The sequence below is a fragment of the Anopheles darlingi genome, chromosome 3, assembly GCF_943734745.1.
Source record: "Anopheles darlingi chromosome 3, idAnoDarlMG_H_01, whole genome shotgun sequence".
NCBI classification, from domain to species: domain Eukaryota; kingdom Metazoa; phylum Arthropoda; class Insecta; order Diptera; family Culicidae; genus Anopheles; species Anopheles darlingi.
In genome coordinates, this window is record NC_064875.1 from 63,892,384 (window position 1) to 63,919,113 (window position 26,730).

The window sequence follows — 26,730 nt, forward strand, 5'->3', positions numbered from 1 at the left end:
CATGTTTTGTCGCTTACAATTTGTTTGCTTACTCCACTGGTCCCTGTTTGTCCTTGGTGAAATTGTTTGTGTTCGTTGGTTAGGTGAGGCTGGAATCTATGTTGTGTGTGTTTCAAGTCCTACGTTTGGTGGAGAGAAGGTATAATCCTATATTTACCAGAAAGAAAAGAAATGGAACAATTGGACATGACTGAGGAATCTATGTACAGTAAGTATCACGTGTGCGAAATTATCCGTTTCGCCTGCTCGTAAAGACGCGCAGGAATATATAATCTACTTTATTAAGATTATTCATTGCTACTCTACTTGGAAAGAGACTAATAACGGTTGCTTCTGGGATAGAGAGAAGACATCATGATGAGTCCGATGGTTTGCTGGGCGGCATGTTCTGTAGCTCCATTCTGAGAAACATCTTCAAGCTTGGGTCCTCGATCCGCTGCAGCACAATCTCGCGGGCCTTCTCGCCACCGTCGTCCAGGATTTTCGTCAGCTCGGCTGCGTATTGAATCCAAACACAGTTTTGGCAACCCGACATGCAGCAGGTAGTCGGTTCGGGCGGGAGCTAAGGAAAGAACATTAAAGCATAAATCCTTCTGCCAGCCCTCATTGGCGTACGATGTTGGCGTACCTCCGGTATGCTGTCCGTGGTTTTCGTTGGTTCTCCTTTACCATTGACGCTATTATCAATGACACTGTTGTTGGGACCGAAGAATTTCGGTGTGAACCGCGCGCAATGGCGTATCAATAACCGGTTGCCGTAGAATCCTTTGGCACAATTCATCTTTTCACACTCTCTTCACTGTCTCCCCTTCAACCGCTCTGAACCTTGCACCCAGAGCAGAAGGAGATTGTTATCGGTAAAGAGGCATCGTTTACCAAACAAGCAATGCCACCATTAATGTGTACGAGTTCTGAGGTAAGCAGATAATCCAAAAACTGTTTTGAAACGTTGAATGGACACAACAGCAGCACTAAAAACGTAGAATCACCGAGCGTCTCCACCGAGTGTTTGACCTTGAAAACAGCTGATTTTGACGTTTCCTGCCTCGGGGGGGCGTGTGGGTTGGCGACATCAAAGAAGGCGAAAATCTTGGCTGAAATGAATCGTTTCGCAGAATATCACACAACTCCTGATATTGAAAACAAAATAATCGATTTCGGGTCGATAATGTTTATTATACTAAATGCACTAAAAATATGCACAGTGTAAAGGAAGGAATAAATATTTAAATTTCCCAACGGTCGATCAAACGACCTAGCCAATATACTCCTCATCATCATCATCGTGCTCGTCATCGTCGTCTTGATCGGCATCTTTCTTCCTCCGAGTGTAGGCCCGCTTGGAGGTGACCGGCAGCTGATCGGTTTCACCGTGCAGCAGCGAGTTTCTGTAGATGACGAGCGGCTGCCAGTCCTCTGAGCGGCTCGAAGGAATACCCGCCTTCAAACGGCGCTCCAGAAACGTAAGTCTAGCCAGGATGAGATGAAAATCAGAATAAAATCGAACAGAAAAGCCCCAGAAAAGGTATACTTACATGAGCTTCTTATCCTGTTTGATCAGTTTGTTGGTCAATTCGGCTAAAATCTCCAGAAAAGCTATGCACGGAGGCGCCGCCGATGGGTCTTCCTGCGCTTCGTTCGGTGTCGTGACGGCAAAGTAGATACCAGCCCTATGAAACACGGTTATCGCTTCCCGGTTCTTCACCGCATCCAGACCGAAAGAAAGGGCGAACCGTTTCGCCAATTCCTTCAAATCGAGAAATTCCTGCGACGTGCGAAGTAATCGGCCTCCGGCCTCGTTGGCCGCCTCCTGTAGCTCCTGGAACAGTTTTATCAAGCTCAGACACATGGTCATCGAGCAGTTAACCTTATTAATCTCCCTGGCCTTGCCGAGCGTTGTTTTAATGATATCTCCATACTCGTCGTAATGCTGAAAAAAAAACAAAAGGAGCATTAGAACATCTGTTGCCAGCTGTCATGACCTTCCCGCTCATGTGCGCTTACTCTGAGATAGTGTTTGAACACTTCAGCTGCCGCCTTCATCGGTAGAATGTTGTACACGATCAGTTTGCAGTAGGCAGCGAGGAAGCTACGACGTTTATGGAGCTCTTCGATCCGCGTCTCATCTTGGCACTCTTCCTGTTCGGTTGAAAATACCATCAGCTGAACGAACTCGTTCAGCAGCTCGGCCTGATCGTCACTCGGTAAGCACACCAACGACTGCACGTTCTCGTCGGCGTGACTACGCAGCTGATCGGAAAACACCACCAGCAGATCGCAGATCGACGAGTAAGCCGCCTCACGAACCGTCGACTCACGATCGTATCGCACTAGATGATTGCAGGCCGCCAGATACTTGCGCAGGTTCTCGCCGAGTTCTTCCGCTTCGCGGGCCGCCTGCGAACGGTCCATTGTCGTCTCCAGATGAAACAGTCCCCAATTGATGGCAAAGAAGCACGCTTCGATGCAGTACACGAGGGCTTCCCTCGGAATACCATCGTCTTCTTCCTGCGGACGTTCCTCCCGATCGGTCGGCTGTGCAATCCGCTCATCAATGTCCTGATACAGCGAGTCAAAGAGCTTCCATGTGTTGAGATTGTGGCATGAGTACATGATCGATACCTTCTTTAGTGAGATGTTCACATTGTAAATCTCGTCTTCGTTCGGTATCTCATTGCCCTCGATCAGCGTGCGATAGTCATCGATCGCTTCCTGGTACCGATTAACGCACTCGTCGATGACGGTACCACGAGCCAGGTCGCACCGTGAGTAGATAGCACTTCCCTCGGTGCACAGGAATTCAAACGTTTTGGCGCACGTCTCTAGCACTTCCCGATCGACGTGTGTCGACATGACGCGCGTCATTTTCTCTAGTAGCGCCTGAAGATTTGCCTCCTGGCGCGATGTGGTGAACAGCTCAATATCAAAGTACTGAGGGATGGCCAGGAGATTGGTTAGCTTCTCACTATCAGCACTGTATCGGTGCAGCAGGAGCGGCAGCTTCTGTATAAAGTGCTCCGTCAGGCGTTGCTTATCGTCCTGCACCTGTTTGATTTCCTTGGCGCTCAGCGTCATCTTACGACTGCTGCCACGACCAACCGGTGGTTCACCAGTTGCCGATTGGCGCACCGAACTAACCATGATCTCGATCAGTGTCGATTCTTGCTTGTTATCAAGCGTCTCCTCCATTGGACCGGCTTCCTCGAGCAGCAGATCTGTGAAACACTCCCAATCTTTCAGCATTGGATTGCTGTCGATGAACGAGTCTACCAGGTAAGCACCGTGCTCGTGCAGCTCCGATTCGATGAAAAACTGGACCAGATCGCGCAGCAACGGCGTATTTGGAAGCCTCTTTTTACCACTTCGAGTATAGGTGACTGGAGCATTCGGATCCAGACAGAAGAGACGTACGTTTAGGAACTCGGCAGCCGCCTGGGCCACGCCACGGTGTGACGAGTAAACCAGCTCGTACACGATTTCACAATCCTTGTCCGTCAGAATGTCCTGATGGCTTCTGCAAATGGAAAAGAAGAAACTCGTGAATGACCGATTGGGAGCGTATCGCGAATCTAACATCGAACATACTTCAGGATGTTGATGACAAGCCTGACAGCATGCACCGCAGCCTCATACTCCTTGTCGAGCGTCATGGCAACGATGCGATCCTTAAATTTGGAAGTGAAAAGCTCCAGCTTGCCTTTCAGTTCCTCATTCTCGTACAGTGGCAGAAGCGCCTGTAAGCATTTGAGCCGCACATCGCCCACCTTATCGTGCAGCGTCCAGCCAATGTACTTGAGGTACGAATCATCCAGAAAGTTAGAAGAAAATTTCATCATCCAGATGCCGATCTCGGACATGCAGATTGCCCGGATATCGGGCAGCGTGTCACGGTAGCGATGCACAAACACGGACTTGAACATGTACGTCAGCATGTTTTTGATTTCGTCCATGTTCTCCTCCAATTCCGTTCGCTTGGCCATCAGCGATTCCATCTTATCAGCGGCACGTTTTTCGCGAGATTTCGTCCGTTCGGCCTCATACTGACGGGCGGCGTTATCGAAGTGAATCGATACGAGCAACGCCACATCAACCAGTGCCGTCATGAGCTTCATTGCGGCCAGTGTAGCCGTGTGGCGGAACGCACGCACCTGCGAATCGGACAACCCGGTCAGCAGCGAAATGACGTTATCCATCAGGAACTGATCGTATATGATCGAGTACTGGCACTGCTTCACGAGCGTTTGCACAAAATCGCAGAAGTTCATCTTGAACTTCTTCCACTGCTGGCCCGACATCATCAGCGGGTACTCGTGGCTGTCCTCATCGAACTCCTCCGTCATCTTCCGGATGATGGCTGTGTGTTCCATGTTCTGCTGCATATCCGGTGTTATCTTGCCCTTACAGCCGCTAGCATGAACGAAGAAGTTCATCAGCGCTATCAACGCCGAATCCTTGTCGGTCTTGTACTGCACGATCCACGAGTCCACGATCGTGGTGATGGTGCTCTTCGAGTGACGCAGAATGTAGTACAGACTCGACTCATCCGTCGTACTTTCCCGATCCGTTACAAATACCCGCTCTTCGCGCTCCTGATACACACGCACCGGTTTCTCGTGGTGTTCCTTCGGTACCACTTCCCGCGGCTTCCGCCCCGGTGCTTTGCGCTTCTTCTGGTGCTCCTTTTCGAAGAAGAAATCATCATCATCATCCTCGATGATGGGAGCCTTCAGTGGAACTCCACCGCGCGCTCGCAAGCGGGTCATCCGGCCACGGGAAGGTTCACCCACTTCTTCGGGATGAGCCGCCTCTTCCTGGCCTCCGCCCGAGGACCAACTTTCGTTGTGTGGTTCACTATTGGTGACAAAAGCGGACAACAATTAACAAGGTACAACCGGAAAACTAGGGGGATTTGGCGGGGACCTACTTCTGGTATGGGGGTTCCGGTTCTTCGTACTCCGGAGGAGGCTCGTTCATACGAATTCGTTTACCACCACGTCGATGCATGATGCTGCGGTCCTCTGAGGATTACAAAACGGGAAGTTTCTTTCGGGGATAACAATTCACGACACAAAATACGGCGGACGCATAAAAACGGCGTCGCCTGCTTCGAAAATTGCGTTTTTTTTTTCGAGAGAAAGCCAAACTGTCATGGCGGTGTATTGTTTTGCGCTGCATGGGATGGAAGTGCCTATGCAGCAGCACAAAACAGAAAAACACACACCTAACCTCAAAGTGTCCTCAGCCCCGGCGGTGGTGGTGGAAGGGTTGTATAATTATCGCCGTGACCAGCATGAGTTTTCTGTTCCTCTGCACACCCCGCTTCCTGAGGCCAACAACTGCAGCCGGACGTGTGGCCAATCATGTTAGGCTGCTATCCGTGTCCGCCCGGACCGGTCCGAGTGCGAACGAAATCCGCCGCCAGTTTATCGATAACTTCACCATCAAGCACAACCATCGGTTGATCCGGTCGAGTTCTCTGGTACCGTTCAGCGATGGTACGATTGCGTTCGTCAATGCGGGCATGAACCAGTTCAAAAACGTGTTCCTCGGGACCGCCGATCGACCGTGCCCACGTGCGGTCAACTCACAGAAGTGTGTCCGGGTCGGAGGCAAACACAACGATCTTTCCGTCGTCGGCACCGATAGCTATCATCACACGTTCTTCGAGATGCTCGGTAACTGGTCGTTTGGAGATTACTTCAAGCGGGAGGCGTGTGAAATGGCGTGCGATCTGTTGCGCACGGTGTACCACATCGATATGGAGCGCGTCTACGTTACCTACTTTGGTGGTGATGCACGACTAAACTTGCCGGCTGATGAGGAATGCCGCGACATCTGGTTATCCCTTGGGTAAGGCTCCCAGATCGTGTGCAACACGTATAATGACTCTTTACTTGACCAATTGCTTTCTCCTCAACAGCATTCCACGAGAACGAGTGCTTCCGTTCGGGGCTCGAGATAATTTCTGGGAAATGGGTAACTCAGGACCGTGTGGACCCTGCACTGAGATTCATCTCGATCTGTCCGACCAGTATCGGGATACGGGTAGCCGGCGGCAATACGTGAATGCCGGGCTGCCCGATCTGACCGAGATCTGGAACATCGTCTTCATACAGTACAACCGATCGCTCGAAGGAGATGGTGGAGCGATCCGAAATCTACCTCAACGGCACGTGGACACGGGCATGGGTCTCGAGCGGCTAGTAGCCCATCTACAGGGTAAACTTAGCAACTACGATACCGATCTCTTTACACCAATCCTCCAAAGAATCCAACAGGTACAGATTGCAGAGACGCATCACTGGCACATTCACCACATAATTCCGATCTGGTTCCGTTGTAGGTTACGCGAAAGCCGGCCTACAGTGGATGTTTCAATCGTACCGATAGCCAATACGAGCTCGATACTGCATATCGTGTGTTGGCTGATCATAGCCGCATGATCACAGCCTGTCTAGCTGATGGAATGTTTCCGTCGCAAAAGTAAGAACCGCAGAATGGCCCCCAACCAAACAATGGTTGCAATGATTCCTGTGTTTCCTTTTTATATTTTTTAAGCCACAAACTAAGACGCGTCATACGCAAATCCCTGGCCCTTGCGAGTGGTACATTCGAACGACCCAAGCTTCTCGAGGAAACGATCCCTGTGGTGGTGGAAACGCTCGGAGAAATGTACCCCGAAATGGCTAACAACCTGTTGACCGTGCTGCAGATTATCGAGCACGAACAGCATTCATACGATAAGCTGTGCTCAAAACGATCGGCCGAAACGGCGACCCTGCTAAAGTGCTATCCGCAGCTCGAAGAATCAGAAGTGCTGGACCATGCCGGACTGCCCGGAGCCATTAAGGAGCTCGTCGAATCGAACGTCAGTCGGCTCGATGGCGTCAAGATACACAAAATGTACGATACGTACGGTTTGGACGAGGAGCTGCTAGTCAAGCTGGGAGAAATGTTGAAGTTTTCGCTCGATTTCCGAGACTACGAACGGTATGCCGGTGAGCTGAAGCACGGTTTCAAGCATGAACTGGCGAGCCGACTGGAGGAACGATTGTCCGCGTTTCAGCAGCTCAGGGATAGCATCGAAGGGGCACAGCTCGAAGCAACACGCTGCGAGCGGAAGTACAACTACGCGTATAATGCTGAGAAGCGGATCTACGAGGTGGCACCTTGCTCGACGCGGGTCTCGCTCCTTCTAGACGATCCTGTGCGTGACCTCTGGCACGTGGTAACGGAAAGGAGCAACTTTTACTGTGAATCCGGTGGTCAGCAGAGCGATACGGGCCGGCTGATCCTTCCGGAAGGTAATGTCAGCATCGAGATAACCTCCGTAAACGATCACAATGGATTCATCGTTCATTCGATCGCCAAGCAACCGAACATTCGGCTTTCCATCGGTGATCCCGTTGAGTTGCAGGTGGATGCCTCGAGGAGAACCTCGCTAACCCTGAATCATACGGCCACTCATCTACTGAATGCGATCGTACGGAAGGTTGTTCCACTTCCGATGTGCCAGCGTTCGAGCAGTGTCACCGAGAAGGGCCTCCGGTTGGAGCTTGCCATCAGCGGAGACAAGCTTACGCTAGAACAGATCGCAGCGATCGAATCAGAAATTCGAAGTGTGATCGACCGGAACGAACCCGTCAGCGTGAAGGTTTGCAATGCGACCGAGTTGGATCTTACTTCGGTAACGATCGTTCCGGGTGAGACATATCCCGAGCGCGGCTTACGTGTAATTTCAATTGGTGGTGGCTACACATCCCAGGAACTGTGCTGCGGGACGCATGCCACCGGAACGGGAGAATTGCAAGACTTTGCCATCACGAGCGTGACCCAATCGAAGAACGGGTGTTTCACGTTCCATGCCGTGGCCGGACCGGCCGCCAAGAAGGTTCACCTGCTCGGTACACAGATACAGAACGATGTGGCGCAGCTGCAGCAGGATGCAGAACAGAACGAGGGTCAAGAAGATATTACGATCATCGAAACGCGTCTGCAGCGGCTCAAGAGCGTCCTGCTGACGGGGACGGACAATAACATGCACCTGCCGTACTGTGTCCGGCAGCGGTGTCTCGAAGTGATCAGTACACTCTACCAAAAGCTCAAGGATCGATCACGCGAGTCATTGCGCGAACTGGTTGACATTGAGATGCGCAATTTGATGGAACAACGGCCAGCAAACCGGGATGAGCATCGGTTCATTGTGCACTTTCTCGAGTGTTCCATTATTCTCGATGAGGTCCAGCTAAGCAAAGCGACACGCTACTGTTCCGATCGTCCGATTCTCGTCATCAGCATCACAGACAACCAGGTGAAGGCACGGGCTACCGTACCACCGGCCTTCATTAACGACCGATTCAATGCACAAAGCTGGCTCGCACTGGTAGCACAGGAATTTAATGCCCAAAGTCCGGCCGCACCGAAGGGCCAAAATCCGGCCGAAGTGTGTAACATGAAGGCGCGCAAAGTCGCGAAGGCACACTTTGAAACGATGCTCGAGAATGCGCTGCGTGTGGCCGAACGGTTCGCGGAAGAGAACGTACCTCAGCTGGGCCGTGGTCCGGCACAGTTGAAAGAATAAAATCAAACCAAGCCAAGTCAAATAACGCGTTACGATTTTTGGTTTTCCGCAAACTCCGCGGAATCTTGTTCCTTTAAATTCCATCCTTCTCTACAACTAGCTTACAGACTTGATCTTAACGTTAAAACACCCAGATGCAAACAGACACGAACAGAGTGCTAGTGAGCGCAGTTACGCTTTACCACCGGCCGCCTTTTCGCGTGCTTTTTTGCCTTCCGTGAGCGCGAGTCGCTCCTTCTCGGACAGTGGGTTCAGTAGCTTCGTGACGACGCCCGTTCCGAGCGTAATGTGACCATCACGAAGCGTGAAACGCTGACCCTGTTCCAGCACCATCGGCCGCATTAGCCGCAGCTGGAGCTTTGCATCCTCACCCGGCATCACCATGTCCTTGCCGGGGATGACGACCTGCGTCGCACAGTCCCAGGTGCGCGAGAACATCTGCAGCTGGATGAAGCTGGTGAACGGCTTATGGCGACCGCCTTCGTCCTTGCTGAGAATGTAAACCTGGGCCTCGAAGTTGTCGTTTGCCTTCATCGTGCCCGGTTTGCACATCACCATACCGCGCTTAATGTCGTCCCGCTTGATGCCTCGCACCAGCGCACCAAGCTGATCACCGGCGTGCGCTTCTTCCAGGATTTTATGGAACATTTCAATACCGGTAATGGTGGACTTGATGACCTGCGAAGGCAAAACAGACGAATTTGATAACGTGCTTCACGCTACGTCCACTATTCGACTCGACCTACCTTATTGTAACCGACAAACTCACACTCCTGGCCCTTCTTCAGTGTACCACGCTCGAGACGGCCCGTCACCACGGTGCCACGACCAGGAATGCTGTGCACGGACTCGACCGGCAACAGGAACGGTTTGTCCAGCTCACGCACCGGTGTCGGTACGTACTTGTCCACTTCTTCCAGCAGCTGCATCACGGCATTAGCACCGATTTCCGGTTCGCGTCCCTCGAGCGCACAAAGGGCGGAACCCTTGATCACTGGCACATTATCCCCATCGAAGCCCATCTCCGACATAAGCTCCCGAATTTCCATCTCCACCAAGTCCACCATCTCCTGGTCAGCCGCGTCCACCTTGTTGATGAACACGACGATGTGATTAACACCGATCTGCTTCGCCAGCAGCAGATGCTCACGGGTCTGTGGCATCGCACCGTCGGTAGCTGCGACCACCAGAATCGCGCCATCCATCTGTGCCGTGCCGGTGATCATGTTCTTGATGTAATCCGCATGTCCCGGGCAATCCGTGTGGCCATAGTGCCGGTTCTCCGTCTGGTACTCGATGTGGGCCACATTGATGGTGATACCGCGCGCCTTCTCTTCCGGCGCATTATCGATGTCGGTATACTTTTTGCTCTCGGCCAAATCCTTATCGGCCAGCACCTTCGTGATTGCGGCCGTCAGTGTCGTTTTTCCGTGATCAACATGACCGATCGTGCCCACATTACAGTGTGGCTTGTCGCGCTTAAACACCTCCTTGTCGGCGTAGCACCGTACCGGGATGGCACGTGATTGCAGCGCCGCGGAACCGGTACGTGCGACATTCAGACCATTGGCGGCCGAAAGAAATTGGGCCACCGTCTTGCGAGCGACTGCAAAAAAAAGCGTAGAGATTACAACATTAACCTCACTTCGTAAGAGGCCGGAACCGGGCCCACCCGGAGTACCCGGAAATAAACAACAAAACTTACTCGGACTCAGAAGCGCACGGAGAGCCAGATAAGTCGACATCGTGTATCTGAGCGCCCAGATGAGGGAAAACTGTGCAGAACAGAGGAAACGGTGAAAATCGGAAAATCTCCCCGGCACAGAACGGCAGCAGAAAATTTTTCACGTTCTTGCGCAAGCCCCCCCTTTGACATTCCGACAGTGCTGCCAAAAATGGATGCCCAGAATCTAGAAGCAGAGGCTTGTCGTTTACCTCACTGCGGTTCCGGGAGTCGGCAGATGCGGTTTTCGGTTTTTGCAACTTGCGACTCCCAGGGGTGTTTTTGACCACACTTCGATGTTTCGCACGAGCGATTTACGGTTGATTTTAGGATGAATATTACTTTCCTTAGCATCATTCTAAACGCATTAGTAGCAGAAGTATTAAAACTTTAATTACCCTGGTTCAAACCCTGATACAGTACGCATAAAACATTTCTAAATCGATTCGGTATTTCTTTGATTATTCAGCTAGGTGGTAGAAACACACCCCAACCGACAGCATCATGCTGTGTGCTGTCTGCTATTGCCATCTTCCTCTCTCTTTAAACGCATCTAGACGGTCATGAGAAAGGTGAGCAATTAAGCTTAAACTTTGAAGAATTGAGCCAGCACAAAAAACGCAAACTGCATTATTTCATAGATAGTTTGATCGGCAGTTCAATTCTAAATTCTCAATTCTCCATTCTCGGATTCTACACGACCGGGAAAATCCCTCGCTCGCCATTTTCATTCTCTCGCGATTATCATGACCGTCTAGATGCGTAGTTCGACACATTTTCGTGCTGTCTCCCTCATACACACGCAACATCGGACTCCTAACTAACTCCTAAATAGAGAGGGATTTCTCGTTTCCTCGGTAGGTCCGTGAACCACGGTCGTGCACCTTTCTCGCTAGGTCCGTGTTCTCGTCTATTGTTTTATTGTTTTTTGTAAGTTTAATTTCAAACCTCATGGTGGGGCGTGCTGCGCGTGTTTCGTGACAAAATCCGTGAAGTACGCCAAGAACAACGAGGGCCAGAATTTGTGACCCCGGATCTGTCTGCAGGTGCAGGAGTGCCGTGTCCGTGAGCCGTGCCATGAGATAAGGCTAATAACTTATCTCTAACCCCCGCCCGGGGACCGATAAGTGCGCGAAAGTCACCTCCCATCGAAATCCGTTACCCGCGCCACCGAGAACAAGACCATCCCAGTGTGTTTTTCGGTGCGTGCGGCGGTTTGTGTGTGTGCCTCACGAGCTTCTTTACTGGAGCCTAACCCACCACCAGCAGCAGCAGCAGCAGCCACCAGCAGAGATAATTCGCGAATCTGACCCCCTTCTGGGGCCGTTTGGAGCGTGTCATCCGGTTGTCACCTTCAGGGTGGACGAGTTTCAGGGCCGCAGCTTCTTCGATTCTCCGGTTTGATCATCCCGGGCTACCGCGCTGCCTCCCCTCGCTCGCTCGCTCTCCGCAGCCACCGTCGATCGACAGCCATACAATTTACGTAATGTTCACGTTTCCTGTGTACAACTCGCTATTGAAAGCCGGATGTGTCCGGCGGCGATTCGATGAATCAAAGGGGGTGATTTATGTGACCACTCGGTTATGCTGGCGACAATTGAATCGCCGCCCCTCTTGCAGCGTTTTGAACACATTCGCAAACAACTACTTTGACCTTCATTAATTCGTCTGTCCAGTTGCTTTTTTTTACAAAAGAGCAAAAGCTAAGCTCTACAATGCCCCACAAAGTTTCGCTAATAAGCAACTTCAATCGAAGTTCGTATAACAAATTACCTTGCCGATGATAATTCACGACGCCCAAGTGCTTATTACGAGGAGCAGCAAATTTAGAAATTACCACTCGATAACTGCAGACCGAAGCCCGGCTGAATGATATAAACCCATTTTCTAATTAATCTACTCGCCTTCGTCATAGATCACTACGACGTCCTCGTCCCACCAAGGTGTGCGGTGTATAGTTTTACATAATTGCTTATCGTTAACGATGATTTAGTGGCTTCCGTAATCACTAGCACCCTCGCCACCCTCGTCTTCGGCCACTTCAAACACCTCGTTAAGCATTAGTTCCATTGTTGTTGTTGCTGCTGAAGGAGATACAACCGCCGTATCACCGTTTAAAAAAAAAACCCAAACCACCCGCCCCAAAAACCAACCAAGAATGCGCGAAGCCGTTGCTGGAAGTGGAATTGTGACACCACCCCCGGCCGCCAGTCGTTGCTACACGTCGGCTCCTGGGGTTTGAGTTGGCCTCCTCTCCATTAGTTACCCATTTTCGACACGAAAGTTTTACGAAAGACCTATGCCGCCCCCTTCATCACCGCCGGCGCCACAGGTGCTGCACGCGCCGAGGACGTACAGATGGCAAACTTTCTTCTTCGCCACTCTTAGTTTAATATTTCGCAAAACGGTGCCATACTACTCCTTGGGAGGTGGCTCCCGTGCCACTATCAGTAGGACACAATCTCCGCTTCTACGCCAAACAGGAAGCAACCCGGCATTTCCACCCATCCATCCATCCATCCATCTACAAACTGGTCCCCCTGTTCGCGTCCGTTGGCTGGTGATGGCGTTTGGTCACGCCATCACGGGATAGGCATACGCCGTGGCCCACGTCCAGCCAGGTGAACCATAGAATCACGTTGCAGGACGGCTCAGGTGTTTGGCGAGCTGGCGAGAGGAGGTATTCCAGTTCGTTTCGTCATCTATTGCCCGCTGCTGCTTCTGCTGCTGGCGCTGCTGGTAGACGTCACTGTAGATTGTAACATTGCGTGCAGCAGTAATCTCGATTTCGGCGGTATCCAGCATCGACCACTTCTGACGCAATAGGACCCCGGGGAGAGGGGGTATAGATTGTAGGTCATGTTTGTACACCCGGTCGCCGTTCGTTGTTCAAGGTCGCGTCGCGGCATTGGCTTCGAACGGTTCGTGGCTTTCTAATTCTTAGATCTTTCTGCAAACTCACTACGCTTACTGCAGCAAGGGAAAGTGCATTTATCAAAGTGGAAATCGTGTTGAAGTGAAATCGAATATAGTGCAGTGCCCTGGACGCGAGCGCTGGTGGTACTATATGATCGTGTAAGCCAAAGCATCATCATCGTTCAGTGCCGGGAACGCAAAGTGCACGGGTTTAGTGTTTAGTGAGAAAGTTCGGAACAGCAGGCCGTGTCACGCATTAGCTGCTCTGGGTCAGCTGCTATGCTTCAGCGAGCGGTTGCTAGGTGTTACCTGATGCGAAAGCAGTAGCAGTTGATCGTTTGCTAAGACCCGGAACCTCCCCCCGCCGTGTGTCGAAGATTGACTCCATTATGATGGACGTAGGTGGCTATAAACCCAAGCTGGAACATCCGGCATCCGGCGATAGCGCGGACGAGCTGAATGGTGGTGGCGTGAAAGTGGACCCCTACGATGGTCGCAATGGTGGAGATGATGGCGAGTACCAGCACCACCAGCAACCGCAACCGACGGTCTACCTGACCGAAACGTTCTACATAAGCTCGAAGAAGAACACGGTGTTCGAGGTGCGGCTTACCGATAAAGGTCTCTGCCTGAAGAAGCAATCGAATGGCTCCACGAAGGAGCAGACCATTCCCTTGAAGGATATCATCGGTTGCCGTTGTTTACGGAGTAAGCGCCGATCACGCGGTAGCTCGTCCTGCACGTGCGCCTCCATCTCGAACTCGAACGCTCTCAAGGTGGTCGAGGAGAACTCGGGCGAACAGGACGAAACGGATGTGAGCGCCTACTTATACATTTACGCCTACATCCTAAAGCGGAACCGGCGCGGTGGTTTCCGCGAACGCACCACGATCACGCTGCGCTTCCGTTCGTTCGATCGCTACGAGGATAACAACCGGGAGGCACAAAAATGGCGCGCCGCCGTCAAGTATCTGATCGCCGGTGAACCGGTACAGAAGCTCACATATCAGCCACGCGATCCGCGCAAAATGCTCATCATCCTGAACCCAAAGTCTGGGTCGGGTAAGGCGCGCGAGATGTTTCAGCAGCGCGTTGCGCCAATCTTCGCCGAGTCGGAGATCCTGTACGATCTACACATCACGAAGCGCAGCAACTGGGCTCGGGAGTTTGTACGCCAGCGGGATGTGTACCTGTGGCGCGGGATCGTCGTCGTCGGAGGGGATGGCATCTTCTTCGAGGTACTGAATGGACTGTTCGAGCGCGAGGACTGGCAGACGGCGATCGAGGAGCTACCGATCGGCATCGTACCATGTGGGTCCGGCAATGGACTGGCGAAGACAGTGTCCTTTTTATATGAGTAAGTATTTCCTGGTGTACCACAGCATGATATGCATTGCCTTTCAATTTCTCCAAGGCCTACGGAATGATTATTACTATGGTCCCGTGACTTGAGAACTTGTTGACATTTGCCGCAATCCCTGCCCTCTGTAAACGAGTTGAAAGAGAAGGGTCTTTATTCCTCTACGGAGGGCACGCCATCACACGGACCGTCTAGATTTTTATGAACACGCAACGAGTTGCTGCGAACATGCAACGTGTTAATTTATGGCCACATATAGTTCCGGGAATAAAATTTACACTCTCTCCCGGTCCAGTGCCTGAGGTAGAACGAGCCTTGGCCCTTAACTACCGTCTTCTTCAGTTCCCGTTTTCACGTTTGGCTTAATGTTTTCGGACACATGCGCTGTTGCAGAGAACACAGTGCATAGCCTACTTCGTGTTCGGATAAAATCAGTCAAAACATCATGTTCAAAATGTCACCGGACGATGGTGGTGCTGAGGATGATGATGGTATTGTTGCACAATGAAGGCGATATTGCAGCGATAAGAACATACATTCCATGGTGCACGCTATTCTGGCGTTAGGGTGTGTGACACTGGCCGTAACTAAGTAAGAAAAGAAATCGGGCCTGTCCGTTATTGAAATGTGACGTGGCCTTCTATGTTTATTGGCAGCGATGAATGCATCTTCTAAGGGATTTTTTTTTACATTTTCTCCTTAGATGATGATTGTAGTTCAAATTGAATCAGTTGTGTTGCCTCGCCGAGCGTCCAACAGAGATCTTGTACTTTGTATACCTCTTTCGTTGAGGTTGAGTAGGGCGGTATCAACAACGTTCGAGCATCGCGCTCAAGATAATATTATCTTTACAATGCTCGCATTAGACTGCAACTTTATTTCCAATCCTTGGGGGGTACTGCCTTTGCCTACATTTCAATTTAAATTTCAGAACTCTCTGCTCATGTTTAAATGTAGCCGCTTGATTTCATGTTCGTTAGCAACGCAACGATCGCGTCGCAGTGTTGTGGTTGCTATGAACGGGTAGAGGATTTATCCCCTAGACCATTTATCTATCAATCGATTCCTAGGTTGCCTTGGTACGTGCCCCGTTGTAGCTCCCTATTGCTGCGCCGATTAGTACCAATGTCATCGTGTCTGTAGATAAGGGAAGCACCACTTGCACACTTGTTCGGTTCTCGTCTATTCGCTTCGATTCCGCGAGATATGGTTGTGAGACACGTGTTGGAATGATTGTCTGTTTTCGCTTCAATTGCATCATCAGCATCGGCTGCAGGCGACTGATGGCATACCACGAGTGACACGGTTTACGCCCGTCTCAATCCAGTTAAGTCGTGCCGGCGTTTGGGATTTCCCCCCTTTTCGAGCAACCCGCTTTGCAGCTACCGTCGCGTGGTTTTGGTGCAAAAAACCTGCTCCACGGATTTCTTTGTGCAACAACACAAAGCATCAGTAAGCGGACAGGCGAGAGAGTCCTCTATTCAAGAAGGGTGCGCAAACAACACAAGTCTGTGTGTGTGTCTCCCAGCAGCTGCACCCCTTCCAATAAAGATGAGGCAAATAACAACTACGCACTACTCTCGCACGAAACATCCAATCGTTATAGCTGCGTTCCGCACAGCGTTTTGCCATTTCCAGCGTTTTCCGTAAACAAACTCCATGTAGGCTAGAACCGCTTATCAAACAGAGATGGTCAGCAGCATGTTCTGGTTTGATAACTAAATAAACTGTCCGATGACGTCCCGTTGGACTAACGGAACTATTTCGCAACCATTAGGCATGGAATTGATCACAATGTGTTTGGAATAAACATTTATTGTGCCTTCCATTCGTTATGCAAATACCAGTGGAGACCGTTTGCTGCGAGCTCCTCTTCGTCACTCCCTCCTGGCAGAAAGCGATAAAAGGGCTGCCAATCATAAGCCAATCCAGACTCGGACCGAAAGAAGAGATGTTTTGTTTTTCGATGATATTCTCTGTTGACCACCCAGTCAAAGCCACACAAGCACTCATCCTCCAGCCTCTCCCGGTTGTCATTTGCGTCAGCAATGACTCGGAATGATCGCTGTTCGTACCCGATATGATTAGTCATTTCGTCGTCACTTGATGCTTCGAGTGGATGCTTCCATTGTTTCTTCCTCGTTCCCCTTTCGACCATCCGGGTTGTCTTGGATACGGATGCTTGGCAGTACAGCACACCTGAGAGCATGTTGGGCCACCATAAAATGACACACACTAGTTTTTGAATGCCAGCTCCCCTACCCGCTGGCCTACATAGTAGTGACAGGGGTCTAGTACGTCACGCCACCATTTCATTTCATTTGCCTGGCCCTCCCTGTCGTCGTTATTGATTCGGTGGTCGGCATGAAAACGCTTCAAACTGGGTGATTTGACCGCAAAGAGTCGGGTTGTACTACCCCACACCACAAGTAGTAGAACCATTCGAAGGTGGTGTGTCCATTGGCTGTCATTGGGTACTCGTCGACGTTGGCAGTGGTTCGGCTCCGTTCCATGGCTAATGGCCCGTAAGCGAATGGGTTTGAGCTCCATTAAAACACCGCTCCGGTCTGCTAAACCAGCGGCCAGCCACTCGAGGAACCTTTTCTCTTCTTCTCGTCCATTCCCTCCGGGTGCTATGTTTGATCGATTCGGTCCCAATCGGCTACCGACCAACACCGGAATGGCTCCATGAATCCCATGCCTCCGTTACATAATGTGGCCCCAGCAACTACATGGTGGCAATCGTAGTAGTAGGCCAGCTACTACCCGGCGTAAGATGAGTGTTACAGAAAGCCCGAAGTAGGCCTCTCGTCACCGAGAGTGCAACGCCTGCTATGGATGGTGTATGCTGGGGCCTCAAGTGGGACTCCACATAAATCACCCCCTACCATGTCTGTACCGGTTTCGGATCAACCAATGATAAGATATCTCACTAATCGGGCCAAGAGACCATTGACAACCCCCCTTGTACTAGGTTCACGGAGGAAATTGTTGCTTCGAAAAAATGAGGCGAATATCGCGTGCCACCCACCTTCACCAACACCGCGGGAATGCCATGTGTTGCTCATCCTCGAAAAGTATTGTCACTGATAAAAGGGAGGTTAGCTAGGGGGGTGACACTAGAGGGAAGCGGGAGACGACGGGTCGTTGAGTTGAGCAGCTTTCAATTGGAGCATCACCGTTGCCAATCGCGAGGGGTGCGTGATTAAACAATTGTCCCATTAGAGAGGGTGGATCGTGTCATGGTGGTGATAAGCGGGTTTCACGGTTTTGATTCCCATTTGTCAATTGCGATGAACGGAACCGTGTCATCCGGTGTCGCACCCACGGGGCATTGGTGACAACAACTTTGACGGCGATTATGGACCAAAATCCGCCGCTCGATTAGCATCGTTGAAATAAAGGATGCCAGACAAGAATGGTTTTAAGTTTTTTTGGTTCTATTTCAATATTTGTTTTTGTTTTAAGGCAGATCCGGCGCCATCGTTTATTAATGTCTCTGTTTTCACTGCACTTTGGCCAATGACTTCATATTACATGTTCCAACTAATGTCTTTTAATTTTTCCCACCAATTTCCATTCGCAGAGAGCCTTTTGAAACGAAGCCCGTACTGGCGGCAGCTTTAATGGTAGTCAAAGGAAGACATTCCATGCTAGATGTAGTGAGAGTCGAGACTCGTTCCAATGTAAGTTCTCCCGGGTGGCGTTTTATCGCTCTGTTATGACATGGATTTGTTATAATTCGTTCTCTCGTTTTGATTCCACAGATAATGTTCTCCTTCCTTTCGGTGGGCTGGGGACTCATCTCGGACATCGACATCGAGAGCGAACGGTTGCGCGCCATCGGAGGCCAACGATTCACCGTGTGGTCCGTTCATCGGTTAATAAGCCTTCGGACGTACCATGGCAAGGTATCGTACCTTCCGGCACTGCCAAGTCAAGTGAACGGATTGGCTGGTGCCGGTGGAGTTGGCGGGCATTATTCCAATGGCGGCACAGGTACTGGTTCCGGTCGCTCCGGTGCGATCGGTACACTGAAGCACAGCGTAAGCTACAACACCACACTCAACTGTCGTGACTGTCGGCATGATACGACTGGCAGCTGTGATGCCTGTGATACGAACTTTAGCGACGTGCTGTCGCTGGAGACTGGCATGAATCTGGATTCCTTTCGACCACGCATCGACAGCTGGTATTCGGCAACTTCGCGCAAAAGCACCTACTTTTCAACCGTCGACAGCGTGTACGAGAGTGATAAGGCTTCCAACGATGATGACAGTGGTAGCAGGGCGGCAGGTGGTGCCAACGGTACGGGCGGGCCGATCGTGCAAATGTACGGTCCACCATCGCGATTGCCCGCCCTCACAGCTGCCCTGCCCGACACATGGACGACCATTACGGGCGAGTTCGTGATGGTGCATGCCGCGTACCAGACGCACCTTAGTACCGATTGCTACTTTGCGACACAATCACAGCTCAACGATGGGCTCATCTGGTTGCTGATCATTCGCGGTGGTGTGTCACGATCGCAGCTTCTCTCGTTTCTGCTTGGACTAAGCAGCGGGACGCACTTGCCAGTGCAGGCTAACGAGTACATTCAGATGGTACCAGTGACGGCCTTCCGCATCGAACCGGTCGGTACCAATGGCCACATGACGGTAGATGGGGAGAATGTCGAATGTGGACCGATTCAGGGCGAAGTGTTTCCGAGTCTAGCGAAGGTGATGGTACCAAAGTAGAACAGGCGAAGAATAGGCATCTGTTGAATCATTTGAAATGGCTTTGCATAAATGTAGCGTGTTGGTGTAGGGGCCAGAGACGGAAGTGCAGAACAATATAGTAACGTAATGGTTAGTGACAAATATGCATCATCCAGTGAGACAGAGCGGGAGGGAGGGCGAGGTGGTGTACAATACATATATGGTAAAAAGAAAGCCATACAGACCTAACGAAACACACCAACCAATGGGATTGTAGCTTTTGAGGGTTGTTGCAACTGTTGTCTTTAAGATTTTGTTAATGTTCATTGTGCGTAGATGTGCCACTGTAACGGCTGTTAGGGTCAGACAGATGCGATTGCAATTGTTTATAGTTATTATCTATCGGTATTGAATGGTTGAGGTGGATTGAACTACATTAACTAAGGTAGAGCGCGAGCGAGCAATTAGGTGGCAGAAACCGCTATGGGGCTCACAATTCCAGTTGTTTTTTTTCGTTTTGTTCCGTGCCAAATGTGTTTAATTGTTCGATTATCTTTTGCACTTTAACGTGGCACCCGAAACGAATCGAATGACGAACGTCAAACTAGGATGCATTCCAAAAAGTAGTATGAATTCATTCAATAATTCCATATCACTCTGTGCGTACTTTGGGTCAGGCAAGGAGCATTAAGAAACCGACAAGCAATTGAATCATTTCCTTCCGATAGGAGGGGGACGAGTGCAGCGTGCACCGTAGTTACGTCCAGGAAGATCCAAGTATTACCGATATGTCGATTCCAATAAAGTCAATAAGAAATCATGTTTCATCCTTCACTACCTTGTAGTGAGCGAGCTAGATAGCAAACATGTGAATCCCCGAAAGCACGTTCTTAAAATTTAGCATACATTTTACAAACCACGGAATAGTTACGATAGAATCATAAAACACCCACGTACCGAGATGACGACATGTCGATCGGCAGCTGCATTGGTAGTGCAAACATTAAGGCTAGCGTAGTGGACATTAGGCTAGTAATGGTAGCATTTATAATAACTTTCCAGCATTATTAAAATATATAGAAACATATACAAATTGAGAAGAAACCAGGAGGAGCATAGATGGTAGACCGATTTCAATCTGAACGCGAGACTTTCCTCTAGGGGGCAAGATACCGCACAACCAAGCACAACCAGGAACCGTCATTAGGATATGTACTAAATCATGAAATACCTCTACTTTGTTACCACTTTTCGCTTTTCGCAGTCTGCCTAGAATTCTAGTCGAATAACGCGCGTGTCCATCCACGCCTCTTTGGAGCAGGGTATGTGTTCTTCTCCTAAGCGAACCACACAATAGAATAAGCAATAATGGTGAGACGTGGGTGCTAAGGGAACTATAAGACAGACACCACAGCATTTCATCACCGTGCTCTAGGAGATTTCCCTAGCCCCTAGCGTTGTTGTACGTGCGCGTACATTACCGTCCATCGAGAAGCATAAGATGAGGCAAAATGGACGTGGAAAGATGTTTTCTAGTTCATTACCAGGGAAAAAGGAAAGAAATTAGGAAGCGAGTATGACTGTGATTCATTATGTTGGGAGCTGGGTTTCTCGTGCATCGGGCACGTGTTTCCCTTGCTTTGCGCGGTCAGAGATCGTGTTTTTGGGTTCTTCTGCAAAACTGTAAAAGGTGCAATTGTGTTCTACTTGAAGGTAAACCTTTGTTCAAATCCGCTCGATAGGCAGATGGCATGGGGGTTTAGATTAGAGTTCAAATAAACACAATTAAAACATTTATAAGATAAAGTGCTGGTCGAGAGTTGTCCGTTATTTCAAGAGAAATCGTCACAACAATCGACGAACGCCGCCGCACAGTGCGTTAATCTGTTGACAAAATAACTTTCATTTATTCTGTTGGGAGTTTTATACATTCATTCTTATTTTCGGATTCTTAAAAATATGAACACAATTACGGAAGAAAGTACAACGATATCAGTAGCTAACAGTTAGATGTGCTTCGTAATTACTTATTTCAGTCGTTGCAATTTATGTCCACGAGCGATGTAAATTTAACGCATTGTGCGTGATCTAGAAATCAGCTGTCAAACGGGAGAAACTTGAAGATCTTTCGAGGAATTACAAGCCCAAATTATTGGTCGATGTTCCGGATTGTAGGCCGAATTCTAAATTGTTTCCGTTCTACAGGACCACAGCGGAGCTGAGGCATCAACGAGATAAAAGGCACCAGTTACATGTAATACATACGGCGCTCCGGTATTCACTAGAAAGGTAAGCCCACAGCCGAGATACGACGAGAGTTCCTTATTTGTCAATAAGGAGACGATCGAAAACAGAAAGTTGCGATTATGGAAGGCTCGTCCGCTGGAGGTTGTAGGCCTTGGTGCCAATGGCAAGCCTTTTAAACGCAGACTTATCGTCACCCCAGGTCACGGCATCCGTCGGACCTGCAGGCAACGTGAGGTTGCAATTAATGGAGAAAATTCTAGAAGACTGGCTTGGCTTGTGTTCTTATCTCGTCTGTTTTTTGGTGTTGGTTAACCACAGATTCTGAAATGGCCTTCTACTGCTGGGGCAATACGGCCCACGGCGAGCTAGGACTCGGTGGGATAGAAGAGGAACAGGTAAGTGCGTTTGCCGGAGTTGGAGTTACTACCCGAAGGACGATCGATTTAATACTCTTGCTTCCTGCAGGTGATGGTGCCCCGGAAGATGGATTGGATGCACGCGAAAGAGATCGCCCGGGCAGCCTGCGGTGCCAGCCATACACTGCTGCTGACCAACGATGGGAAAATGTACTCGTGCGGCAACAACGACCACGGTCAGCTCGGTCACGATGTCGAGAGTCTGCCGAACAAAAGGCCACGTATGTCGAGATTTAGTATGTAATCTGTTCTTGGCTACTTTAACACCCAATAGAAACCATTCAAGTAGCATATGGTTTCCATGAAGATACCCCTAAGCAAGCTTACTTATCAGAAATTAGCTCCCTTCATGGCTTCCTTCCCTTGCTTATTGGCCGCAAAGATCCTTCAGTTGAGAGCATTTGCTGGTTGTGTCATCTGTAGTTGTCTTTCTGGCGCATTGGCGCGTTGTTGCAGTTTTGAGTTTATGTGATTAATTCCAAAATGCTTCTCTCAAATTTCAGAGCTTCTAACAGCCCTCGAGAACTACATCATCACGCAGGCTTGCTGCGGGACAGCTCATTCGCTCGCACTCACCAACTGGGGACAGGTGTATAGCTGGGGCTCGAATGCGGTCGGCCAACTCGGCCAGGAGACGGACACAACGCGACAGATTATTCCTCGACTCATCCGATCGATCGCCGCCAAGCAGGTGGTTCAGATCGCCGCCGGTCACTATCACTGTCTGGCGCTCACCAACAGTGGCGAGTTGTACGCGTGGGGTTCAAACGCTTACGGTCAGCTCGGGCTTGGCATGACCAACGAAAAAGTGAGCACACCAACCCTGGTACAGTCGCTGGCCGGTGTACCGATTGCCTTCATTGCCTGCGGTGGTAACCATAGTTTTGCGGTATCCAAGTAAGACGAACGCTCCGTCGATTCGCTGAGACTGCTTTGTTTCACGGCCCTTTCGTTCTTTTTTATTGTTGCAGATCAGGAGCAATCTTTGGCTGGGGAAAGAACACGTTCGGCCAGCTAGGACTGAACGATCTCAACTCTCGGCAGTTCCCGACACAGTTGCGTACCCTGCGGAGCCTGGGTGTGCGGTATGTTAGCTGTGGAGATGACTTTTCCGTCTTTCTTACGGCAGGAGGTGGCGTGTTTACGTGCGGAGCAGGAACGTTCGGTCAGCTGGGGCACGGTAGCTGCAACAATGAGATACTGCCTCGCATGGTGTTTGAGCTGATGGGTAGCAAGATTACACAGATCGCGTGTGGCCGACGGCACACGCTGGCCTTTGTGCCTTCGCGGGGCAAAATCTACGGTTTCGGACTGAGTGGTGTCGGTCAGCTCGGTATCGGGATCGTTGGCAACTACAACACCCCGCAAATCGTCCGCGGTCCCTGGGTAAGCTTGGCAATGAAGAGCGGCTGTGTGCATAACTGTTGATCGACCTCTGTGTTCTGCCATTTGTAGCTTAAAACGGATTCGCAACCGAACGACCCGGATCGGTCGGCATTATGCAATGTACCGCAGGGGATAGTCAATCGTATTTTTTCTGGTGGTGATCAATGCTTCGTGTCCATGTTCGCCGACGAAGACTCGGACGATTATCGATTGTATGAGTACGTTATCTGGAGTGCGGTCCCGCTCCTTTGGCATACTCCAACGGCAATTGATTAATGGCTCGGTTCTTATCTTCTTATTACAGCAAGCAATCACAAATACTGACGTTCTCAGTGCAAATGAGTGAAGAGCTCGCAGCGATCAAACCCGATGATACCGTCGAACTCGATCTGATGTCGGCCGTTGAGACGATCTTCAAATCGCTTGCCTGCATTAACGGTTCGCTGTTGCTGCCGAACGATGAACACTTTTGCTGTACCTCGAAGCACCCGGGAGTGGATATGGTGGCAGCAACCGAAGCGTTCGAGCAGGTGCGCAAGATCGAGCATGAATCATTGCGCCAGCTGATCCGCGACTCGATCACCACCGATTTGCTTGGTTCTCTGTTACCCTCTCCAGCGGATGTGGAAACGTTACGCGCGTACCTCCTGCTACCGCTCTACCATGAGTTCTGCAATCCAAAGCATTACCAGCTGCTGCACGCACCGTTCAGTATCTCGGTTCGTCGGCTACAGAAGATACCGTACGAAATCGTGGCCCGCTGGTGGTCACTGCAGTCGCGTGATTACTTCGAGCGGCTGGTCGAGTGCTGTAAAAGCGTTGTGTTGTACATAGTGAGATTCAAAATGCCGAAGGCGGTGACGGACCGGGAAGAGTGGCACGTGCTGCGACCCGACGAGCATCTGATGGCAATGCTAGATCTAATGGCGATCCTTTACTGGATCAATCACACCAAGCGTGAACAGAAGCTGGCGTACGAGCAGTTCCATATCGGTGAGATAGCGGAGCTGGTCGATCTACAGCAGGACTACTATCGGTGGACACTCGACAGTACGGGTCAGAGCTTCGCGCTATGTAATTACGCGTTCATCTTTAACGGTGCCGCCAAGATGCTGCTGTTACAGACGGATCAGGTGCTACAGATGCACAAAGCGATCCATACACCGACTGCCAACTCCATACTGCCTTCGCTGTTCTTCCCCAGCATACCAGTAGCGCAGCAGTTCATCGTGCTTAATGTGACACGCGAGAACATCGTGGAGGACACGATCCGCGAGCTGTCCCAGTACGGTGCGAACGATCTGAAAAAACCGATCAAGATCAAGTTCTTTGGCGAGGAAGGTGAAGATGCGGGCGGTGTACGGAAGGAGTTCTTTATGTTGCTCCTGCGCGACATACTGGATCCAAAGTACGGGATGTTTAAATCCTTCGACGAATCCCGGACGATTTGGTTTACGGAGGATTACTTCGAGGGCGATGCGGGCATGTTTGCGCTCATCGGTATCCTGTGCGGACTGGCGATTTACAATTTCACGATCATTGCGCTACCGTTCCCGCTCGCACTGTACAAGAAGCTGCTCGGTGAGGAGGTCGATATGAGCGATCTGCGCGAACTGATGCCAACAGTGGCGCGGTCGATGCAGAGTCTGCTGGATTACAATGAGCCGGATATGGCCGATGTGTTTCAGCTTACGTTTTCGACCACAAGAGACTACTTTGGCGAGCTACAAACGATTCCCCTCAAGCCGGGTGGTGAGGATTTACGGGTTACACAGGATAACAAGTACGAGCTGTGATGGAATATCTACCGTATCTACCGCATACCGCGAGTCTTAACCCACCATCCTCCATTTTGTTCCTTTTCTAGGCAAGAGTTCGTTCAGCTGTACATTGATTACGTGTTCAACAAGTCGGTTGAGAAATCGTACCGTCAGTTTCACGATGGTTTTATGCGGGTGTGCGGTGGCCGCGTGATGCAGCTCTTCAAGGCCCACGAATTGATGGAGGTTGTCGTGGGGAACGAGGAGTACGATTGGGTAGCACTGGAGGAGAATGCCGAGTATAAGAATGGTTACTCATCGAGTGATCAGCCGGTAAGCACCGGGGGTTGCCGGCTCATCTCGAGCAACAATTCCACGTTACATCCCGTCATTAATTCCGTTTTTTCTTCCACAGATTCGATGGTTCTGGGAGGTATTTCATGAGTTGCCCCTGGAGGAGAAGAAAAAGTTCCTCATCTTTCTTACCGGTAGTGATCGCATACCGATCCTTGGCATGAAAGCGATTAAGGTACCAAAAGGCTGAACGCGTCAGGAGTTTACTGTATTACCGTGGAGACTAGACTACAGTTCTGTGGTGTTTTCAATTTTCCAGATTTTAATTCAACCAACACCTGACGATAAGTTTCTGCCTGTCGCCCATACTTGCTTCAACCTGCTCGACCTACCTCAGTACAAGACGAAGGAAAAACTCAAATACAAGCTGCTACAAGCGATACAGCAAAATCAGGGATTCAATTTGGTGTAGAGGAGTGATCTCGTTGATGCAGTTACCGGGCGCAGGAGAGATCGCCACGCCGGCATGAGCTTACAATCGAAGAAGAAGAGGAAGGGCGCCATCACGCCTCCGCTGATGGTACTGAACTGAATCGTTAAATTTGTGCGTTTAATCGTTCGGGGTTATCGTTTGCCGCTATTGCGTTGCAATTTCCGATTTTCTTTCTGTTCATTAAAGCTTTCTCATCTGCTGTCTGGCCGCGAGCTGAACCGGTAGGGCTGTTGTTAGTTTGCAAAAGAAATGGTTGTTAAATTGAAGAATTCGAAGAACAAAGCAATTAATCACGGTAAGAAGCGAGAAGAGGGACCTTCTTTACTGCCAAAAAGCTTTCGAACGGTGTCTGAGATATTCCAGGGCAATAAACAAATGTGACTGACTTGACAAAAATACCTGCAGCGCGGATTATGCGTTCCTTGTCACCGACTGTGACCGCGGCGATCTCACAGAAGAGTCCTCAATTGTTAGCCGGATAATCTGGCTTCTCCTTTGCCTTACCTCACGTAAGGAAACAATTCGAAAATGCATGCGAGTGCCAGTACACTGAAGGTATTATATAGTCACCAGCATGATCAAAGCTGCAACCGACAACACTATCCTACGTTCAACAGTAGCTTTATTGCGCTCTTAGTACTATTCCTTGAAGGTGTGTGAGGGGACAAGAAGGGGGTTTTGGTATTGGGTACATGATTGCATAAAATTATTTCATTTTCCGTTGTAGTTCTGCCTGGTAACCGTCACTATAAATGGCCACGTATATGCCCCCCTCTCCCCAAGGTAGCAGCGTTTACAAGTGTTGTACAAGCGGTGCGACAGCGAGAAACAGCAGAGTGAGTGCGCGTAAGTAA

General features: G+C 50.2%; 5 protein-coding genes across 11 annotated transcripts; 2 read left to right on the forward strand and 3 right to left on the reverse strand.

Annotated features, from left to right (window-relative positions):
• Positions 1–41: 41 nt before the first annotated feature.
• Positions 42–1,021, reverse strand: LOC125954529 (oxidoreductase-like domain-containing protein 1). 2 transcript variants are annotated; one of them, XM_049684921.1, is made up of 3 exons: positions 629–1,021; positions 307–562; positions 42–147 (listed from the first exon to the last, which is right to left on the reverse strand). In XM_049684921.1, exons 1-2 carry the CDS (start codon positions 779–781, stop codon positions 353–355), a joined length of 363 nt encoding a protein of 120 aa, XP_049540878.1. In that variant the 5' UTR covers positions 782–1,021; the 3' UTR covers positions 42–147; positions 307–352. The 2 variants fall into 2 exon arrangements, with proteins under 2 accessions (XP_049540878.1, XP_049540877.1); XM_049684920.1 differs by lacking the exon at positions 42–147 and having other exon boundaries at positions 239–562.
• Positions 1,022–1,157: 136 nt separating this feature from the next.
• LOC125954414 (cohesin subunit SA-1) lies at positions 1,158–5,143 on the reverse strand. The gene is made up of 5 exons (XM_049684724.1): positions 4,925–5,143; positions 3,586–4,851; positions 2,005–3,514; positions 1,536–1,930; positions 1,158–1,469 (listed from the first exon to the last, which is right to left on the reverse strand). Exons 1-5 carry the CDS (start codon positions 5,002–5,004, stop codon positions 1,256–1,258), a joined length of 3,465 nt encoding a protein of 1,154 aa, XP_049540681.1. The 5' UTR covers positions 5,005–5,143; the 3' UTR covers positions 1,158–1,255.
• A 75-nt stretch (positions 5,144–5,218) lies between these two features.
• On the forward strand, positions 5,219–8,592 carry LOC125954418 (alanine--tRNA ligase, mitochondrial). Its single transcript, XM_049684740.1, has 4 exons — positions 5,219–5,850; positions 5,921–6,278; positions 6,344–6,483; positions 6,559–8,592. The coding sequence occupies exons 1-4, from the start codon at positions 5,291–5,293 to the stop codon at positions 8,579–8,581; spliced, it is 3,081 nt and encodes a 1,026-aa protein (XP_049540697.1). The 5' UTR covers positions 5,219–5,290; the 3' UTR covers positions 8,582–8,592.
• Positions 8,593–8,615: 23 nt separating this feature from the next.
• LOC125954458 (elongation factor Tu, mitochondrial) lies at positions 8,616–10,464 on the reverse strand. Its single transcript, XM_049684821.1, has 3 exons — positions 10,287–10,464; positions 9,328–10,187; positions 8,616–9,259 (listed from the first exon to the last, which is right to left on the reverse strand). The coding sequence occupies exons 1-3, from the start codon at positions 10,324–10,326 to the stop codon at positions 8,753–8,755; spliced, it is 1,407 nt and encodes a 468-aa protein (XP_049540778.1). The 5' UTR covers positions 10,327–10,464; the 3' UTR covers positions 8,616–8,752.
• A 713-nt stretch (positions 10,465–11,177) lies between these two features.
• LOC125954417 (probable E3 ubiquitin-protein ligase HERC4) lies at positions 11,178–26,722 on the forward strand. 6 transcript variants are annotated; one of them, XM_049684739.1, is made up of 13 exons: positions 11,178–14,577; positions 18,167–18,266; positions 18,348–19,290; positions 21,846–21,922; positions 21,993–22,179; positions 22,447–22,840; positions 22,915–23,329; positions 23,399–23,547; positions 23,634–25,112; positions 25,197–25,422; positions 25,505–25,618; positions 25,703–26,171; positions 26,240–26,602. In XM_049684739.1, the coding sequence occupies exons 1-12, from the start codon at positions 13,610–13,612 to the stop codon at positions 25,853–25,855; spliced, it is 5,205 nt and encodes a 1,734-aa protein (XP_049540696.1). In that variant the 5' UTR covers positions 11,178–13,609; the 3' UTR covers positions 25,856–26,171; positions 26,240–26,602. The 6 variants fall into 6 exon arrangements, with proteins under 6 accessions (XP_049540696.1, XP_049540692.1, XP_049540691.1 ...); XM_049684735.1 differs by lacking the exons at positions 11,178–14,577; positions 18,167–18,266; positions 18,348–19,290 and adding exons at positions 21,353–21,569; positions 26,604–26,722 and having other exon boundaries at positions 26,240–26,528; XM_049684734.1 differs by lacking the exons at positions 11,178–14,577; positions 18,167–18,266; positions 18,348–19,290 and adding an exon at positions 21,353–21,569.
• Positions 26,723–26,730: the final 8 nt, after the last annotated feature.

Coding starts and splice junctions, on each gene's coding strand:
- LOC125954529 (XM_049684921.1), bottom strand. CDS start 781: ATGAATTGTGCCAAAGGATTCTACGGCAACCGGTTATTGATACGCCAT. Junction 563..628: donor CCACGGACAGCATACCGGAG/GTACGCCAACAT, acceptor TTCTTTCCTTAG/CTCCCGCCCGAACCGACTAC.
- LOC125954414 (XM_049684724.1), bottom strand. CDS start 5,004: ATGCATCGACGTGGTGGTAAACGAATTCGTATGAACGAGCCTCCTCCG. Junction 1,931..2,004: donor TGTTCAAACACTATCTCAGA/GTAAGCGCACAT, acceptor TTTTTTTTTCAG/CATTACGACGAGTATGGAGA. Junction 1,470..1,535: donor AAACAGGATAAGAAGCTCAT/GTAAGTATACCT, acceptor CATCCTGGCTAG/ACTTACGTTTCTGGAGCGCC.
- LOC125954418 (XM_049684740.1), top strand. CDS start 5,291: ATGAGTTTTCTGTTCCTCTGCACACCCCGCTTCCTGAGGCCAACAACT. Junction 6,279..6,343: donor TCCTCCAAAGAATCCAACAG/GTACAGATTGCA, acceptor GTTCCGTTGTAG/GTTACGCGAAAGCCGGCCTA. Junction 6,484..6,558: donor GGAATGTTTCCGTCGCAAAA/GTAAGAACCGCA, acceptor ATATTTTTTAAG/CCACAAACTAAGACGCGTCA.
- LOC125954458 (XM_049684821.1), bottom strand. CDS start 10,326: ATGTCGACTTATCTGGCTCTCCGTGCGCTTCTGAGTCCGA. Junction 10,188..10,286: donor CCGTGCGCTTCTGAGTCCGA/GTAAGTTTTGTT, acceptor TTTTTTTTGCAG/TCGCTCGCAAGACGGTGGCC. Junction 9,260..9,327: donor AGTTTGTCGGTTACAATAAG/GTAGGTCGAGTC, acceptor TTGCCTTCGCAG/GTCATCAAGTCCACCATTAC.
- LOC125954417 (XM_049684739.1), top strand. CDS start 13,610: ATGATGGACGTAGGTGGCTATAAACCCAAGCTGGAACATCCGGCATCC. Junction 22,180..22,446: donor GCCACGTATGTCGAGATTTA/GTATGTAATCTG, acceptor CTCAAATTTCAG/AGCTTCTAACAGCCCTCGAG. Junction 22,841..22,914: donor CATAGTTTTGCGGTATCCAA/GTAAGACGAACG, acceptor TTATTGTTGCAG/ATCAGGAGCAATCTTTGGCT.